Genomic DNA, 18346 nt, shown 5'->3' on the forward strand with positions numbered 1-18346 from the left:
TGTGCCTCCAGGAACCATGCCGAACTGCTCCACAAGGCAGTGGGGTTTTTTTGGTTTTGCTGTGGCCTAATGCAGCTGCCTGGAATGGGGACCCCTGGCTGCAGCAGCCTGCCGACCCCACCCACCATGCTTCACCACCGGCATGTTCCAAGTGCCACTTTGCACGCCAGCAGCAACAACACAACAGGCCCTACCCTGCCAGGAGCTGTTTGCTTTCCAGGTGTGGGCTTCCAGCTAACACAATGTGCCTTAGACTCGGGCAAGGCCTGCCTCCTGCCTGCTTGGCTCCCCAGCGGAAGCGGGAGGCCGCTCCCTGAATGCAGAACAAACGCATCCGACAGGTCCGGGCTAGCTCCGCCAGCGGAGACATCACCAAGCGGGACAGGCTGCCTTTCAAGAGCCGAGGTGGCGCAGTGGTTAAATGCAGCACTGCAGGCTACTGCTAGATCAGCAGTTCAGCGGTTCAAATCTCACCGGCTCAGGGTTGACTCAGCCTTCCATCCTTCTGAGGTGGGTAAAATGAGGACCCGGATTGTTGGGGGCAATATGCTGACTCTGTAAACCGCTTAGAGAGGGCTGAAAGCCCTATGAAGCGGTATATAAGTCTACTGCTATTCTCTGTATTGCCAGCCCAGCGTTTTTCTGAACGGCCCAAGAGGCGGCTCTACAGCAGAGCCAGCCCTGCCTTTCTCTCCCCCTTCCCCCGGGAAGACCGGCCGGGGAGGGGATTCTCCGGCGGCCTCTGAGCTGCTCTGCACCGCGGTTGGGAGACGGGAAGCGGTGGGCGCCGATTTCCTTCCTTTCTTGCAGAGCTGAGCGCGGTTGGAAGCCGCGGGGCTGCAGGGGAAGGATGGAGCTGCTGCTGCTGGCGCCGCGGCTCAGTCTTCGAGCTACACGGTGGTCCAGGCGGAGCCGAAGCCCCCTCCACCCCCGCAACCGCATTCCCTCCACCGAAAAGCCGCGCAGGCGCAGGGCGCCGCTTAAGGCAGGCGGCGGCCGCGGCCGGGGGAGCCCTGAAAAAAGTGGGGAGGGGTCCGCACAGCTGGGGGAGAGAGATGCGCTGCGGCTGCTTCTTTCACACCTGGCCTGGCGCCGCCCCCGCACTCCCACCCACCCCAATCCCGCGCATGCGCACAGGAGATGCCAGGCTCCGGAGGCTGCCGCGGACTGGCAGGCCGGCTAGGCGGGCGGAGGCGACGGAGTGACGGGTTCGAGCCCGGCTGCGGGGCAGGTGCTGCGGGACGAGCCGCAGCCTACTGGTGAGAAAGACATAGGGGGGGGGGGCGGAGAAGCGCCTCCTAGCCCCGCAGCTTTCCGCCGGCGGGTCTGGGTTGGTTGGTTGCTTGCCCGCTGCTGCCGGGCAGAGGTGCCTGGGGTGGAGCAGAGGATGCCAAGGCGCGTCGGATGGCATTGGCCAACTCCCTGGGGGACCCTCCCGGACCTCCCTTCTCCTGCGGTTCTCTCCCCTCCCCGCCCAGATGCGAGCCCCGGGCGCCCCCCGGGAACAGCCGGGTGGCGTCGAGGCGCTCGGTCCCCACCCGAGAGACAAAAGCGCCGGGCGAAGCGGCTCTGCGGTGCGGGCCCCCCGGCTTGCCGCTGGCATCGCTCCTGGGTTTGCCGGGCGCCCGGCCGGCTGTCTAGCTCCTGGGCGCAGGCATTTGGCAGGCACCACCCAGGGCCAGCGCCTGGCCTCTCAAGGGCATCCCCATGAAATCCCGAGACCGGCGGGAAGCCCTTCCGCAACCAGCCGGGTTGTCTGAACCGGGGAGAGCTGCAGCGAACAGGCCAAGGCCCTCGGAGCTGCCAACCAGGGAAGGACTAAAGCCAATGGTGCGTTGGGCTGCTGAGAGCTGCCCCTGCCCGCCCCACTAAATGCAGTGTTTCTCAACCTTGGTGACTTTAAGTCCTATGGACTTCAACTCCCAGAATTCCCCAGCCAGCATAGCTGGCTGGGGAATTCTGGGAGTTGAAGTCCACAGGACTTAAAGTCACCAAGGTTGAGAAACACTGTTCTATAGTATTGTCTATAGGTGTCCAAACTTGCGAACTTTTAAGACCGGTGGACTTCAATTCCCAGAATTCCCCAGCCAGTCCACCCGTCTTAAATTTCCCAAGTTTGGACACCCCTGAACTAGTTGATTCTTATTTTATTTTTTTCTTCCCCTTCTAAGCTTTTAGCTTCTTGCATTTCATTTAATTTCCCCCCTCCAAGTTCTTCTTCTGTTTTCTTTTTGTGTGTTTAAACAAACTTCCTGTTTCTTTATTACCTATCAAGGAGTCATGTGCTTGTTTTGAAATCAGAAATATTTCTCCATAGATCTGAAACTCCATTTTATAACAATTTAAAAAATCTTTTAAAGCCTCCCCAATTATCTCTCTTCACAATTAGTCCGAATTTAAAGTCTATTTAATGTCCTTGTCTTTCTTCCTTTGTTCAATGATTCCTCTTCTTTTCAAAAGTAGGGTGCTCTACTGAATTAATATAATCCAATAGCAGTCCAATTCCAGAAATAGATAAAATCCAGTTTTCAATTAACTTTCTTCAAAGAGAGCCAAAAAGGGAGGGGGGACACAAGCACTCCTTAAATTTTCTCACAATATCCAAATTATCTTCTTTTGTATAGCCAAGGTCAAATCTTCCAGCTGCTACTTCTCTTGTTTTGTCTATTTTAGTCTTAGTATATATTTCACTCACCAAGCCAGCTGAGTTTTGTAGTACTTTTTTTCCTCCAGTAGATGGCACTCTGAATTTCTATTTCATATAAAGTAGCCTAAGAAATAAAGCTGATTGTCAAAATATCCAGGGAGTTTAAAATACACATAAAAATGCTATTTTCTCCCGAAAACATCGCTCTGGCTCAATTCTTAAGTTCGGTTGCCCCAGCTTTGAGGCGACCATCAGAAAATGGCTGCTGCCCCTGCTGCTGGTTGGAAGAGGTGTTTCTGTCCTGGCGAGGAAATTGCCAATTCCTCACCGTCCCCAAAATGCCTCTCCTTTCTTCACCACCCCTACAAGATGGATATGGCCCTAAGGCCTCCCAACAGCGTGTACCAGCTGGTTTTCATGGGGCTCATCAGAGCTCCACTAATTTCTAGTCCGTTCTTGCTGCGACATCAACCGGAAGTCAAGTCAGAAAGCTGGTTTTCTGAGCCAGGTGACCAGTGGGGGGGTTCCGGGAAGTACGGCCTGATACGGGCGTATTGGTGGCAGCTGGGAGCAGCAGCCACCGTACCGGAACGGTGTTTCAGTGTGCCCATTCGCCTGCGTTCGTTACCTGTTTTTAAGGCAACCGGGCCAATTGCGCATGCGCGCACAGCATATAGCGCCTGCACGACCTCCGCTGAGCAGCTGGGGTGTTGCAGGGTGGTGGTGTGCGCATGTGTGCGCAGGGCGGTGGCATTTTGCATACGTGCACATCACGCGTGCCCGAGGTGGACGCCTGGCCCCGTCGCAGTGTACCAGTTGTGACGGGATCTGGAACCCACCACTGCAGGAGGCGTCCTGCATGCCTCCTGCCAGGGAGCCGGGCCTGGCACCTACCTGCTAACCCTGTGCTCTGCTCCTTTCCAAGCTTGGTGCGGCCAGATTGACCATGAGCGGGAAGTCTCTGCTGCTGAAAGTCCTCCTCCTGGGCGACGGGGGTGTTGGCAAGAGCTCCCTCATGAACCGCTATGTCACTCACAAGTTTGACTCCCAGGCCTTCCACACCATCGGGGTGGAGTTCCTCAACCAGGACCTGGAAGTGGACGGGCGCCTCGTGACTCTCCAGATTTGGGACACGGCGGGACAGGAGCGCTTCAAGAGTTTGCGGACACCCTTCTACCGCGGCGCGGATTGTTGCCTCTTGACCTTCAGCGTTGATGACCGCCAGAGCTTCGAGAACTTGGGCCACTGGCGGAAGGAGTTTGCCTGCTACGCCAATGTCAAGGATCCGGAGCACTTCCCCTTTGTGGTGCTGGGCAACAAGGTGGACAAGGCGGAGAGGCAGGTGGCAGCAGAGGAGGCCCAGGCATGGTGCTTGGCACACGGGGACTACCCTTACCTGGAGACAAGTGCCAAGGACGATACAAATGTGGCGGTGGCTTTTGAGGAAGCAGTGAGGCAGGTGCTGGCCTTAGAAGAGCAGCTGGAGCACTGCGTCCTGGCCCGCACGGTCGACTTGCACCGGAGTGCCAAGCGAGGCTCTTCGTGTTGCTGAGAGGTGCCAGTCTAGAACTGGCTGCTGTTTACGGAGGGAGAAAGGGGGGAGCAACGCAAAGGGAAGAGGGGATCCTTGGCTTTTCTCTTTAGCCCACTCAGCCCTTCATTGGTTGAACTGCCCTAGAGTAGCCCCTCGGCCTCCTGATCATGCGGTGTGGGGGTTAGGCTCTGGCGGAGGGCACTTCCTGTTCTCCCTCCTCTTCCCCTGCCCTGGGAGTTGGGGGCCGGGGTCCTTTGTCTGCCCCATACACCTCAGCCCCTGAGCAGGACCAGGGAGAGCAGGAATAGCTGGAGCTGTTGCACAGTCACCTGGTGGCAAGGAGAAGGAGTCACGTGGGACTTTCTGGTCAAGATGCCTTGTGCTGATGAGGTGTGTGTCAAATGGGTGGGGGGAGTTGAGCAGAATCCACCACCCCCCATCTCTATGGCTACGGTTAGTGCCAAGCAACAAGAGACCCCTGTGCTCTATCTCCCCCCTCTTCTGCCTTTGCTCCTGTGGATTCCCCTGGAAGCTGCTTCAGGTGCCTTAGCGGGAAGTCGGGGATAAGCCTCACTTTGACTTTGTAGGAAGCAGGTGGCCTTGAGCTGAATCTGTGGGGACAGAGACTGTTAACCTGGCTAGCATATATGTAGGTGAGTGGCAGTGGTGGGTTTCAAAAATTTTTGAAACCTACTCTGTGGGTGTGGCCTCCTTTGTGGGAGTGGCTTGCCGGCCATGTGACCTGGTGGGAGTGGCTTGCCGGCCATGTGTTTTCTCTCTCTCTCTCTCTCTCCTTCCTTTTGTCTCTCTGTCCCTTTTTTCTTTTTTTCTTTCATCTCTCTCTCTCTCACTCTTTTTCTTTCTTTTTTCTTTTTTCTTTATTTCTTCCTTTCTTTCTCTTTCTCTCTCTCTCTGTGTCAGTCCGTCTGTCTGTCTGTCTCTGTGTGTGTGGGGCAGTGGGGGGTTTCAAAAATTTTTGAAACCTACTCTGTGGGTGTGGCCTCCTTTGTGGGAGTGGCTTGCCAGCCATGTGTTCTCTCCCTCTCTCTCCCCCTCCTCTCTCTCTCTCCTTCCTTTTGTCTCTCTGTCCCTTTTTTCTTTTTTTATTTCATCTCTCTCTCTCTTTTTCTTTGTTTCTTCTTTTTTCTTTATTTATTTCTTCCTTTCTCTCTCTCTCTCTCTGTCAGTCTCTGTCTCTGTCTCTCTCTCTCTCTGTGGCAGTGGTGGGTTTCAAAAAATTTTGGAACCTCTTCTGTAGGTGTGGCTTGCTTTCTGGTGGAACCTCTTCTAACCGGTTCGGTAGATTTGACAAACCGGTTCTACCAAATAGGTGCGAACTGGTAGGAACCCACCTCTGGCTGAGTGTATGCTTAAATTTAGTGACGTGTGGCCCATGTATGTGGCCACCTTATATCTCTGATTAGAGCAAAAGTCAGCGCCATTCCCTCCATTCTGCTTCTTTTTGGGCAGAAAACTGGTCAAATTCTGCATCGTTACCAATCGCACCATTCTTGGGGAAGTTCTTAGCTCTCCAAGGTTGCAGATGCCCAACCTCTCTGGCAAGGGGTCCTCAGAAGTACGCTTTCGGGGCTGAACAAATGCTGGAAGAGCTCCGTCCTGTCCCTCAGGCTCTTCTGGAAATGAGCCCCCTCCCACCGCCTAGAGAAACAGGTATCGCAAAAAGACCAGCTGCTCCTGGGGGGGCTTTTGGCCCATGAACTGGGCCCCTGAGAGCCCCCGGTGACACTTAGCTGGCTTGCCCTTCAGGTTCACAATCAAAGCCAACCGCCTTCCTCCCACAAGCCACATTCCGACCGTTCCCCCACTTTCTTGGGGGATCAGCAGAGGGGGCTTGAGGAGCGGGGCTGTTATAGGTGTGGCAAAAGCCTTGAATTAATTTTGTGCCTAGAGCCAGGAGAAGAGACGCTCCAACCCAGCTGTATATGTCGGGGGGTGAGGGGAGGATCCCAAAGGGGGACGCAATAGAGGTAGCTTTTCTGGTGACTGAAGGAAGAAGGGAAAACTGCCAAGCACATGAAGAGAGTGGGGGGCCTCATCATGCTTCCAAGTGTGTCCTTTTGCAACAAGATTAATACATGTAAGGTGGAGCCCAAATTCAGGAACTTTTCCATTCCTTTCAAAGGAAAATGTACTCCTAGTGTTACAAGCATGATTATTTTTTTTCAAAGCCGTCTCCAGAGAGAGTCCTATCCATCTGTTGCAGCTGAACAGTGGCACCAATAAAGATGGGTTTCAAAACGATCTTAGAAATGGCACGTTTGTTATAACATCAGAAAAGAGCCTGCTGTGCCCAAACCGTCTCACACCTCCTGTGCATCTCACCCTGCCCGCTGAGGAAGACGCTTGATCTGAAAAAGTGGTCCCTAAAGCCTGTCGTGCTAAATTGGCTGCCTGCATGGCAGTACCCCGGGGACTCTTCCCCTTGCCAGGCACCAAAAGCCTGCCGGTGTATTCGTCACATTTTGTCCTTGCCAGCCCAACAGCCGCTCTTCCAGTTTTCTCCCTGATCATCTGGGGTTGCTATAAGTCAGGGGCGGGTTTCTCGCCCCGTTCCAACCGGTTTGGTTGGAACGGGGCCGGTGGCGTCCTCGTGTACGCGCGCAGTGCACGCACGCGTACTAGCGTCTGTGCGATGCTCCAGCTGCTCCTGGAGGATTGCGCAGGTGCTGTATGCGTCCTGTGCATGCGTGGAAGCGCAGAACTCGTCAAAACCGGGTAAGAAACGCGGGCGGGCGGGTGGACCCTTCGGCGTTCCCGGAAGTTACTTACTTCTGGGTTCGCTGACCAACTGGTTCGCGGGGACCGCCGCGAACCGCCTGAAACCCACCCCTGCTATAAGTCAGGTAGTTGGGAGTTGGGAGCGTTAAGAAGGCAACAGAGGAATGTTATTTGTGGGCCACAAAGGGTGATTATATATCCACACGACGCCAGTTTCCATGCTGTTCTGCCCATTTAAAAACCCAGTGGAGGAGTGATGTTCAGAGCGCGTAACAAGATCCCTCACAATGCGTCAGCAGTTAACAGGTCTCCATCCTCCTCCTGATGGAGACTTGGGAACGGGGTGAGGGGGGGAATTCTGACCCACTTCACGGAGTGGCTCAACCGATGAAATTAAACCAGCCCTTAAGAGACTGAATGATCCAACCACCCAGATCAATAGAGGAGTCCGTTCCCACAGAATGCCCGCTAAGAGCAACGTTACCAGCACAAGTGGGTGAACTCGCCAACACCCAAAGGTTTCGGGCCGTTTCAGAAGGTCTCCACAAATACAATGTGTGTTTCACTGCTGTGTTTGTTCGTTGCAAAAGAAGGAGCTTTGTTTGTGGGTCATTCCTAGTTCTGAGCCAATCCGAGCACCCACCAGGCCTGGAGGGAGGGAAGGGCTGGCACGAGGCGCTCTGTGCTGTGCCGGAGAGAAGCCCCGGCATTCTTGAAGGGGTGGGTGGGAGGGTGGAACAGCCATCTGGCCGCAATGGGAGAAGCCATTCTTTTTCTCGGAAAGCCTGCAGATGCAAGAGGTTGAGCCAGGCAGCGTCCAGCGGCCCCTGCGGGGAATCGCCCCTCTGTGCTGCTTTCGAAGAGACAATCCCCACAGGTGTTTTATCTCAGGAGATTTCATTCATATGGATGGATGGATGATTGGATGGATATAGATGATGGATGGATGGATGGATGATTGGATGGATGATTGGATGGATGATTGGATGGATGATTGGATGGATGATTGGATGGATGATTGGATGGATATAGATGATGGATGGATGGATGGATGGATGGATGGATGGATGGATGGATGGATGGTTAGATGGATGATTGGATGGATGGATGGATGATATAGATAGATGGATGATAGACGGATGGATAGATAGAATGAGATAGATAGATAGATAGATAGATAGATAGATGATAGATAGATAGATAGATAGATAGATAGATAGATAGATAGATAGATAGATAGATAGATAGATAGATAGATAGATAGATAGATAGATAGATAGATAGATAGATAATATAGATAGATGGATGATTAGATGGATGGATGGATAGATAGATGGATGATTAGACGGATGGATGGATGGATGAGTATATGGATGGATGGATGGATGGATGGATGGTTAGATGGATGTTTAGATGGATGGATGGATGGATAGTTGGATGGATGGATTGATAGTTGGATGATTGGATGGATGGATGGATGGATGATGGATGGATGATTAGATAGATTGATGGATGGATGGATAGATGATAGATAGATAGACAGACAGATGGACGGACGGATGGTTAGATGGATGATTAGATAGATGGATGATTAGATTGATTGATGGATGGATGGATGGATGGATGGATGGATGGATGGATGGATGGATGATAGATGGAGGTTGCCCCATACCCTCCATCACAGATGCTGAGCATGCTGCCAAGTATTTTCATGCCAGCATTAACCAGAAAATGCCTTGCATCCAATATCCCACCCTTTTAGGACCCCCAAAGGAATCACAAGGCTGGCTTCAGTTTCTGCAGCCCAGAACTCCTCCTGTTGTGTTTTTATCAATCTGGGAAGAGCAATCGAGGCAGTAAAAGCTGATCTTTTGGTCTGAGCTGCAAAGGGGGGACTGCAGAGGCCACCAGCCTGTACCGCCTTGCTGGCCTTCTGAAAGCCATGCCGAGGAGGGCCAGGCGTGCAAGCACCTCTGAGAGGCCTGAGCCCTGCCCCAAATTCCTGCCCCAACCTCCCCGGAAGGCAGAGGGAAAAAGAGCAGCCAAGGAGAGACTCCGATGGTGGGAAAACAGCCAGACAGGAAGAGCGCGGAGAGTTCTTCAGAACAGTCGTAACTTTTATTCCTCAAACATTACAAAATACACCTTGCAAGGTAAGTCTCCAAAAACAAACTGGTCATGCTTTGTTAAAAATGAATTTCGAAAGGAGAAAGAAACACACTTAGCTTATTAGCTGGTTTCCCCCAGAGTTTATTCTGAGGGATTTCGGAGGGCTCGAGTCCCAGTTATATGCATTGCAATCCACGTGAAAGATCAGGTATAGACAACTTCATTTGCCCCCAGTATTTGCTGCTGCTTTCCAGGTGGGCTCTGTTCACAAGTGCATCCCGAATGGGTTTCAGCTGCCTGGGTCAAGCCTGCTCAGCAGGGCTGCCCTGATTGTTAGCCGTCTAGGGAACTGGCCCCTGCCTGGCCGTCTCTTCTCCCACCCCACCCCTACGCTTGCTGACATAGACCCCTAAGGTTGGAGTTGAGCACTGGCTGGCTAAGCCCGGTTCGCCAGGGAAGCTCCCAGCCAGGGCTTTGCCCTCGTGGGCAAGAAGCAAAGCAGGCTCCTGGCCGGGGGTGTGTGTGTGTTTGTCGGGGAGAGCTTCCATGACCCTTCCAGTCCATCCCTTCTTTCCGCTGGATATCATGGTGTGAAGTTCAGGGATGATCCTTCCCTACAGAGACCAAAGCAATTTTCTTTTTGTTTTATGGAAATCCGTGTCTGGAATGTACAGGGTGGTTTTTTTGTTTTCTCTTCTTTTACCTCTCTAGTTGGACCAAGGAACCGAGACAGGAGGCTCCATATAACTGGGATGGTTTACGGTTTTGCCAGAAATGGGGGAAAGTAATGATAAGGAAAGGAAATAACGGGTTATATTCTGCAGATGATCCCTAAAGAAGAAGGTGTAGGATAGAAGCAGCAGTCACTGGGAGAGGGGAGCACCGATGTGACGGTCGGAGGCTTTGGGTCCCACCCCTCGTGGCCAAAGGGAAAGCACACGGCCCAGGGTTACGACCCCCCTCCTCTAACGAAGGAGCCCCTAGCATTAGGCGCGGCAGCTTCTGGTTATGGGTGCTCCTAAGATAAGGCTGACCTCTGCCCAGCTGGGGTGGCCCAAGGAAGCTGGAGCCAATCGGCCTAGCTTTACCTGCTCCTCAAAGGATGGACAGAAGGACCCCTTCCCCAAGTTCCTCGCTGCTCTTGGGAGGGTGGCTGGGGCTATGGACAAGGTCACCTCTCCACAAGGCAGTGGCTCAGTGCTCTCTTTCCCTCCTGGGAAGATCCTTGCTCCAAGCCCTCTTGCCCAGGAGATGGGGAGTTGGCCAAGGGGGGGGCCTTGTGTTTGCCGCCGCCTCTGGTGCCACCGCAAGAGAAAGCTGGTGAACTAGCAGAGCTGGCTCTTCTGTGTCTCCGGGCGGCTCAGCTGGCTGATCAGCCCACCTGGGCCTCCTTTGGAGCAAGCAGATATCGGTTGGGTGGTTCCCGGAGGAGCCCAGAGAGCTACTGGGAGATGAGAGCGTGAAGAAGGACTGTAGGTGCTGAAGAGACTCTCCTCCATCCTCGGGACACGGCCTGCTTCATTGGCACAAGGGGGGAAGGGCAGTCAGATGGTGTTAAGGGAGGAGGAGGAGGCGGTGGCCAGGTGCAGCGTGACTGCCTGGTTGAGTTAAAGGCTGGGAGTTAAGAGGAGGAAGAGCATCTGGTGAAGGTAGCGGCTCTCTCTTTCGCTCACGCTTAAAACTTTGTGCCTCTTCCCATCAGTTTGAGGACTGCAAAGTTGTAGGTGGCGGCAATGATGAAGGTGAGCTGGAGGCAGAAAGTGGGAAGGAGGAGGTGAGATCCAAAGGCCCCGAGAAAGGCAGCCCCCTCCCCCAAGCTCCCCTCAGGGGCCCCAGCGCTCCAGGCTGCTTCTGCGCCTGCCTGGAGGTCCCCAGCCCCGCCCGCACTCTTCCCTAGCAGAAGACACAGCAACCGTCCCAGGGGTGACTGTGAATTAACCGGAAGCTCCTTTCCATGTTAGCAATAGCAGTTAGACTTATATACCGCTTCATAGGGCTTTCAGCCCTCTCTAAGCGGTTTACAGAGTCAGCATATTGCCCCCAACAACAATCCGGGTCCTCATTTTACCCACCTCGGAAGGATGGAAGGCTGAGTCAACCCTGAGATTTGAACAGCCGAACTGCAGAACTGCAGTCAGCTGAAGTAGCCTGCAGTGCTGCATTTAACCACTGCGCCACCTCGGCTCATGTTGCTGTTGTTTGAGAATGTTTGGGCCAAAAGCAACGATGGCGCTCCTGTGTCCTCCCTCCCTCCCTCCCTAACCCTTGAATCCAAGGGGAAAGATCCAGGGGGCTCTTGGCTAGACTTACCAGGGCCACGAGGGTAATGGAAGCCCCCACAAATGCGGCAATAAAGAGGTGGAAAGTCATCTGGAACTGCAAGCAAAAAACACAGAGAGGTCTAAGCCCCATCCCTGGAGGATGGGGGATCCAGGAGATCTCGGCCCCCTTGGAGGACTGAACCCAGAGGTTGGAGGTCTGGCCAAGGTCATCCATGGAATCACAGGTGGGTTTGCATTGGCCTGGAGCCGAAGGAAGCAGCACCTTTCCCTAGGGGGCTCAACCAACCGCTTGACAAAAGAGTCCTTCACTCATCTAGCAAAGCTGCCCTTCAAGGTGGCAGATGGATTTCCTTGCCCATCATGTGGACTATTCAAAGCTGGGATTGTTTTTTTCTCATCCAAGGGGCTGCCCTTGAAGAGTGTTCGAAGACTCCAGTTAGTCCAGAATGCAGCCGCGCGAGCGATTGTGGGTGCACCAAGGTACACCCACGTTACACCTATCCTCCGCGAGCTGCACTGGCTACCCATTAGTCTCCGAATCCGCTTCAAGGTGCTGGTTGCTACCTATAAAGCCCTACATAGCATCGGACCTGGGTACCTGAGAGACCGCCTCCTGCCGATTACCTCTCTCAGACCAATTAGATCTCACAGGTTAGGTCTCCTCTGGATTCCATCTGCCAGCCAATGTCGGCTGGCGACTCCCCGGGGGAGAGCCTTCTCTGTTGCAGCTCCGACCCTCTGGAACGAGCTCCCTGTTGAGATCCGGACCCTTAGTACCCTCCCAGCCTTCCGCAAAGCCACCAAGTCCTGGCTGTTCCAGCAGGCCGGGGGGGTTGAGAAACATCTACCTCCACGGAAATTGTGAATGTTGGCTTTTGTTTTTAAATATGTTGTCTTTGTCTAGTTTCCCCCTTCCCCTTGTCTTTTGTGAGCTGCCCGGAGTCCTCCGGGAGTGGGCGGCATACAAGACAAACAAACAAATAAATAATAATAATAATAATAATAATAATAATAATAATAATAATAATAATAATAAATCGCGCAGACTGATTATAAATTGCGGCACAATTCAGTAGCACAAATGATCCATTGGAATTTGTGCAAAAATTATAACATTAAAACAGCAACAAACTGGTGGGAACATCAGCCTGAAAAAGTCACCGAAAATCAGATGGTCAAGATCTTGTGGGATTTCCGTATACAAACCGACAAAATACTGGCGCATAATACACCAGACATCACACTGGTTGAGAAAAACAAGGTTACAATCATAGATATTGCAATACCAGGTGATAGCAGGGTCGCCGAGAAGGAACATGAAAAAATCGCAAGATACCAGGACTTAAAAATCGAAATTCAACGACTATGGCACAAACCAGCAGTGGTAATTCCAGTGGTAATTGGCACACTGGGTGCTATTCCAAAAGCACTGGAATTAGATTTGAAACAGTTAAAAATTGACAAAATCACCATCAGTCAATGGGCAAAAAGCCGCACTGCTTGGATCTGCACGCATATTACAAAAATACGTTACAACGTCCTAGGCCCCTGGGTGGGGCCCGACTAGTAACCAATGCCAAATCCGGCGAAACAACTGGCCGCTGTGATACAATTGTATAATCCTCGTATAAAAGTGAGCGTCACCTCCAAAATAATGCCCAGATGGTACCTTATATCCATTTTGTCCAGCCAGATAAATAATATGGGTTGTTGCAAGAACCAATCTGGGTTGGTCAGTGGGATCAGAGGTTTTCTCTTCCGAGATTTCGGACTCGTGCCAGAACTCCTTGGTGTGAATTGTCTTCAAAATGATGGCTTTTTTTACTAAAAGGTGACTGAGCTACTAAGATGTGTTTGGTGACTCAACTCTGTTTTTTTAAGCGAGCTGCTGATGGTCTTGAAACACAACGGAATATTCCACCAACAGCGGGAGGCCCGTATCGGTTAGTAATAACTTGGTTCCGATGATTTGAGTGATCCAAGAAGGGTTGGAGGAGGGCAAATGAACAATAGGGAGGTCCCCGGTAGATCTTTGTAATCTGAGAATAGTCAAGTGATCAACTCTCCGATACAAAGATGGTGGGAGAATCACATGGGTCTGGAGGGACTCTTGGCCTCGGCTCCCTCCTTTCAAGCATCAGCTGCTGCACCTACATTTCTCTTCTTCCTTCTCTTCCTTCCTTCTCTGACCCCGGAGCTGAGGTTGCCCCCTCCCCCACTGCTGGCTTTCCGGAGAGTGTGAAGACCTGGTTCTGGCAACTGGCATGGGATCCAAGAATAAGACCCAACCCTGAGCGATGGGTGGGGGCTTAAACATGGCTTATTTTTGTACAGTTTTGTATGTGGACTTTATTGGTATATTTTTTTTACTTCTACATCACTCAAAGTCAGATAATGGGAGAGGGAGGGAGAGAGAGAGGAGGAGGGACGAAGGGAGGGAAAGAGAGAGAGAGACTATTGTTTTTTTTAACTTCTACACCACCCAAAGCCCCTTAGACGATGGGAGAGGGAGAGGGAGAGAGAGAGGAGGAGGAGGGAGGGAGGGAAGAAGAGAGAGAGAGAGAAAGAAAAAAAAGAGAGAGAGACTTGGTTTTTTTAACTTCTACACCACTCAAAGTCACTTAGACAATGGGAGAGGGAGGGAGAGAGAAGGAGGGAGGGAAGAAGAGAGAGAGAAAGAGAGAGAGAGACTATTGGTTTTTTAAATTTCTACAACACCCAAAGCCCCTTAGACAATGAGAGAGGGAGAGGGATAGAGAGAGGAGGAGGAGGGAGGGAGGGAAGAAGAGAGAGAGAAAGAAAGAGAGAGAGAGACTATTGGTTTTTTTAACTTCTACAACACCCCAAGCCCCTTAGACAATGAGAGAGGGAGAGAGAGAGAAAAAAAAAGAGAGAGAGAGACTATTGATTTTTTTAACTTCTACACCACTCAAAGTCACTTAGACAATGAGAGAGGGAGAGGGAGAGAGAGAGGAGGAGGGAGGGAGGGAAGAAGAGAGAGAGAAAGAAAGAGAGAGAGACTATTGGTTTTTTAAACTTCTACACCACTCAGTCACTTAGACAATGGGAGAGGGAGGGAGGGAGAAGGAGGGAGGGAAGAAGAGAGCGAAAGAGAGAGAGAGAGAGAGAGAGAGAGAGAGAGACTATTGGTTTTTTTTAATTTCTACACCATCCAAAGCCACTTAGACAATGAGAGAGGGAGAGAGAGAGGAGGAGGAGGGAGGGAGGGAGAGAGAGAAGGAATAAAACCCCTTTTTTTCCCTTAAGGAACCTTCCCTCTGGTTCTTTTGGTTTGCTGGGAAAATCTATCCCATCCTCCACTCCTTTGTGCAGCCGAAGACACTCACCTCGGCAGTCTTGCAGATGGAGAGGAGGCTTTGGCCACAGACTCTTCCCGGAGATGCATTCCAGGGCAGCACACCTGGGTGGAACACAAGAGGTCCTCAGCACAGAGCAGCGCCCCCCCCCCCAGCAGGCCAGGAGGATTCCACGGAGGTGGGAAGCCACCTCCGAACTGAAAGAAACCCAGGCAGGAGCCCGCTGGACTTCTTCTCCCTATGGAGCTCCTCCGTCTATCTCGAGAATCCAGGGGAGAAGGCCGGCGGCAGTCGGAGGGCCTAACCACTTCCAGGCTTAATAACCCACTAAGCCGTTCAGTGCTTTGATTTTGGCTTCCTCCCCCTCTCCTCCTCCTCCTCTTCCTCCTTCTTCTCTTCTTCTCCTTCTCCCACTCCCCCTTCTCCTCCTCCTCCTTCTCCTTCTTCTCTTCCTCTGATGAGCCTTGCCAGTTGCAGCCTTTTCTGCAGCCCCCCAGGCAAGCAAACCAAGGCTTCGCGGGATGTGGACATAGCCACTCCGGCCTCCGGAAGGCAGCTTTCTTCCTATTCCTCAGGAGGGGCTCCCAGTGTGAGCAGCCTTCCTCTGTGCCTCTGGCTTCTCGGGACAGGCTTGGATGAGTGGCCACCTGCTCACCAGAGCCAGAGAACCATCCAGGCCCCTACAGCAAGGGTGTCCAAACTTGGGAACTTTTAAGACTTGTGGACTTCAACTCCCAGAATTCCCCAGCCAGCATAACTTACTCTCTTGTAATCCCTTCCTCTGCAATCTCTCCATTTACATCAGAGGTCTACAAACTTGGGAACTTTTAAGACTTGTGGACTTCAACTCCCAGAATTCCTCAGCCAGCATAATTTACTCTCTTGTAATCCCTTCCTCTGCAATCTCTCCATTTACATCAGAGGTCTACAAACTTGGGAACTTTTAAGACTTGTGGACTTCAACTCCCAGAATTCCCCAGCCAGCCATTGCTGGCTCTATCTAGATCAGTGTTTCTCAACCTTGGCAACTTGAAGATGTCTGGACTTCAACTCCCAGAATTCCCCAGCCAGCATTCGCTGGCTGGGGAATTCTGGGAGTTGAAGTCCGGACATCTTCAAGTTGCCAAGGTTGAGAAACACTGATCTAGATGGTTTGAAGTGTCCTGTTTAGAAACCCTCCTGGTTTTAGGAAGAAAGGGGCATTTGCGACTCACCGTACATTCTGGCATCAGCGCACAGGTTGCCGATACTGGCTGAGGTTTTGGTGGGGTTGGCAATGGAGTTGCAGGTGGTCCAGGTGCTGAAGTAGACGTAGACAGGGACGGCAGAGCAGGCCAACACCAGAAGCCAAAGGACAGCCAAGACGTAAGTGATGCCCACGAACTGAAAGTCAGAACAGGCAGGCAGTGGGGAGAGGTGGTCATTGCGGGTCAGGAACTTTGGCCAGAAGAGCATGAGACTGGAGATCTGCAGCCTGAGACGACTTCCCCACCTCTTTCAGCCGGAAAGGGAAACGGAGACACCCCCCCCCCACTCCAGCACCAATGGGACTGCCAGGGATTGCAGCCCGCACCCCCTGCTCACAGCTCTTGCTCTCCTCTCCCCCTACCCCACCCCTCCAGATGCTCTCAGCACAACTGGGGGCCATGATGCTCCATAACCTTCTCTCGAAAAAGCTGGGGGTCTGCTGGGCCATAGCCGTTGACAACACGGAGCAGAGTTCTGATCGGTGCCACATAGAATCTGATTGGAAAAGGATCAAAAATTGGCTGGAGGCAATAACAGGGGTTAAAATAGAATGGAAACCTGAAGTTTTTTGTTTTTCTTTAATTAGGAATTATGTCTGCGAAATACAAAAAAGAAATCCAGACAAATTTGTTTAAGAAGATGTTTGGAGGGGAGTTTGCTCAGAAGCTGAAATACACCAAGTGAATTAGAGGGAAGAGTGGGAAGCAGAGGAGAGAAGAAAGATAGGAAGAGAGGGATAGGAGAGAGGGTGAGGGGGGAAGATGAGCTGTATAAGGAGGAGTGGTAAGGGGAGAGAGGAGAAGGAGAAAGGAAGGGGAAGTAGAGTAGAAAATGATGGAGGGAAGACAGGATGTAGAAGAGTTGGAAGCAGAGGAGAGAAGAAGATAGGAAGAGAGGGATAGGAGAGAGGGTGAAGGGGGAAGATGAGGTGTATAAGGAGGAGTGGTAAGGGGAGAGAGGAGAAGGAGAAAGGAAGGGGAAGTAGAGTAGAAAATGATGGAGGGAAGACAGGATGTAGAAGAGTTGGAAGTAGAGGAGAGAAGAAGATAGGAAGAGAGGGATAGTAGAGAGGGGGAAGATGAGGTGTACAAGGAGGAGTGGTAAGGGGAGAGAGGAGAAGGAGAAAGGAAGGGGAAGTAGAGTAGAAAATGATGGAGGGAAGAAAGGATATAGAAAGGGGGAGGAGAGAGGGGGAAGAAAGTGTTGGATAAATATGGTGTATGGAGAGCAGAAGAGCCAATAATTGGGGTTTTTTTTTTCTTTTTTTTTTCTTTGGTAGTTGATGGTAAAATGAATTGATGTAATTACTTAATAATACAACATGATATTGACTATGTATAGTATACATGTGATTATATGCTATGAAAATGGAAAATAAAAGTCTACATTACAGTGTTAAAAAAAAGATGTTTGGAGGACTGGATTCACAAATGGCAGAAGATATAATATTGTTTTGCTATTGGAAAGATACAGGTTGATAGATGGAAGAGTATAGTTTAAAACTAGCTAAACCTAGTTAAACTCAGTGATAATAGGTATAATTAAATAAAAATTGACAATGATAGTAATGTATACAATGTTGAGCTGTTATGATAAGTAATAATTGGATATGAATATTGAATGTTATTCGTGAAGGGAAGGTTAGAAATATTTTGGGACTATATATATAGGTTATTAATAACAATAACAATAAAAAGAACAAAATTAGACACAGCTAAGTTTTAACTAATAGGGGGAAAATGTTATGATATAGGCTATAGTTAAATAAATAAAGGATAATGACAATAAACTATATATATGGAGGATTAGAAAATTTTGGTATTAAATATTATGGATGTTTAGCTAAAACAGGATATGAGGATATAATGTTAATGGAGGATTTTATAAATAAGCAAATGAAATGCCAGCATGTGGTTATGTATTAAATCTTGGTATATTTTATGATGAAGGATGTTTAAATAATTATAGTCAAATAAAAGTGGAGGTATGATGATGGTTATATAATAAATATCTGAGTTAAGATATTAGAGTTAATATGAACTATATTTGATGACGGTGGAAGAGATGAGGTGGACGAAAGCCTTTTGTAACCAACTGATACACTTTCTACAGTATGTAAAGGAGGATTTGTATGTTTGTTTTGAAAATAAAAAAGAAATTATTAAAAAAAAGAAATTTAGTATTTAATACTACATATAATTACAGCGGCAAGGATTGCCTTTGCCCAGAAATGGAAAAACAAATTAATTCCAGGCGAAGATGAAATAATAAAAAAGGTTATGGACTGTGCTGAAATGGAGAAACTAACTAAAGAAATCCAGGGAAAAGAAGAATCAGAATTCTACCAGATATGGGATAAATGGTATAGGTGGATGGAGGAAAGAAACAAAAATCAATGAAGGAATATAACAAAACTCAAAAAAATAATAGTTATGAGTAAAATAAGAGAGTTAAGAATGGTGAAATCCAA

The 18346-nt window shown here is 50.4% G+C and overlaps 2 protein-coding genes across 3 annotated transcripts in view; one reads left to right on the plus strand and one right to left on the minus strand.

Moving 5' to 3' along the window:
• Positions 1-1049: 1049 nt before the first annotated feature.
• On the plus strand, positions 1050-4593 carry RAB9B (RAB9B, member RAS oncogene family). Its single transcript, XM_014067100.2, has 2 exons — positions 1050-1259; positions 3573-4593. The coding sequence occupies exon 2, from the start codon at positions 3594-3596 to the stop codon at positions 4197-4199; it is 606 nt and encodes a 201-aa protein (XP_013922575.2). The 5' UTR covers positions 1050-1259; positions 3573-3593; the 3' UTR covers positions 4200-4593.
• A 4423-nt stretch (positions 4594-9016) lies between these two features.
• PLP1 (proteolipid protein 1) overlaps positions 9017-18346 on the minus strand; it is a 22766-nt gene continuing 13436 nt past the window's right edge. For both annotated transcript variants that reach the window (XM_087727000.1, XM_087726999.1), the window contains exons 4-7: positions 15843-16011; positions 14659-14732; positions 11340-11405; positions 9017-10776 (exon numbers count right to left, since the gene is read on the minus strand). In XM_087727000.1, coding sequence (XP_087583126.1) covers positions 10705-10776; positions 11340-11405; positions 14659-14732; positions 15843-16011 — 381 coding nt within the window. In that variant the 3' untranslated portion in view covers positions 9017-10704. The remainder of the gene's footprint in view (positions 10777-11339; positions 11406-14658; positions 14733-15842; positions 16012-18346) is intronic.

This window comes from Thamnophis sirtalis, unplaced genomic scaffold, assembly GCF_051295495.1.
Source record: "Thamnophis sirtalis isolate CommonGarterSnake01/CBP01778 unplaced genomic scaffold, rThaSir2_p1.2 scaffold_13, whole genome shotgun sequence".
Classification (NCBI taxonomy): Eukaryota; Metazoa; Chordata; class Lepidosauria; order Squamata; family Natricidae; genus Thamnophis; species Thamnophis sirtalis.

Coding starts and splice junctions, on each gene's coding strand:
- RAB9B (XM_014067100.2), top strand. CDS start 3,594: ATGAGCGGGAAGTCTCTGCTGCTGAAAGTCCTCCTCCTGGGCGACGGG.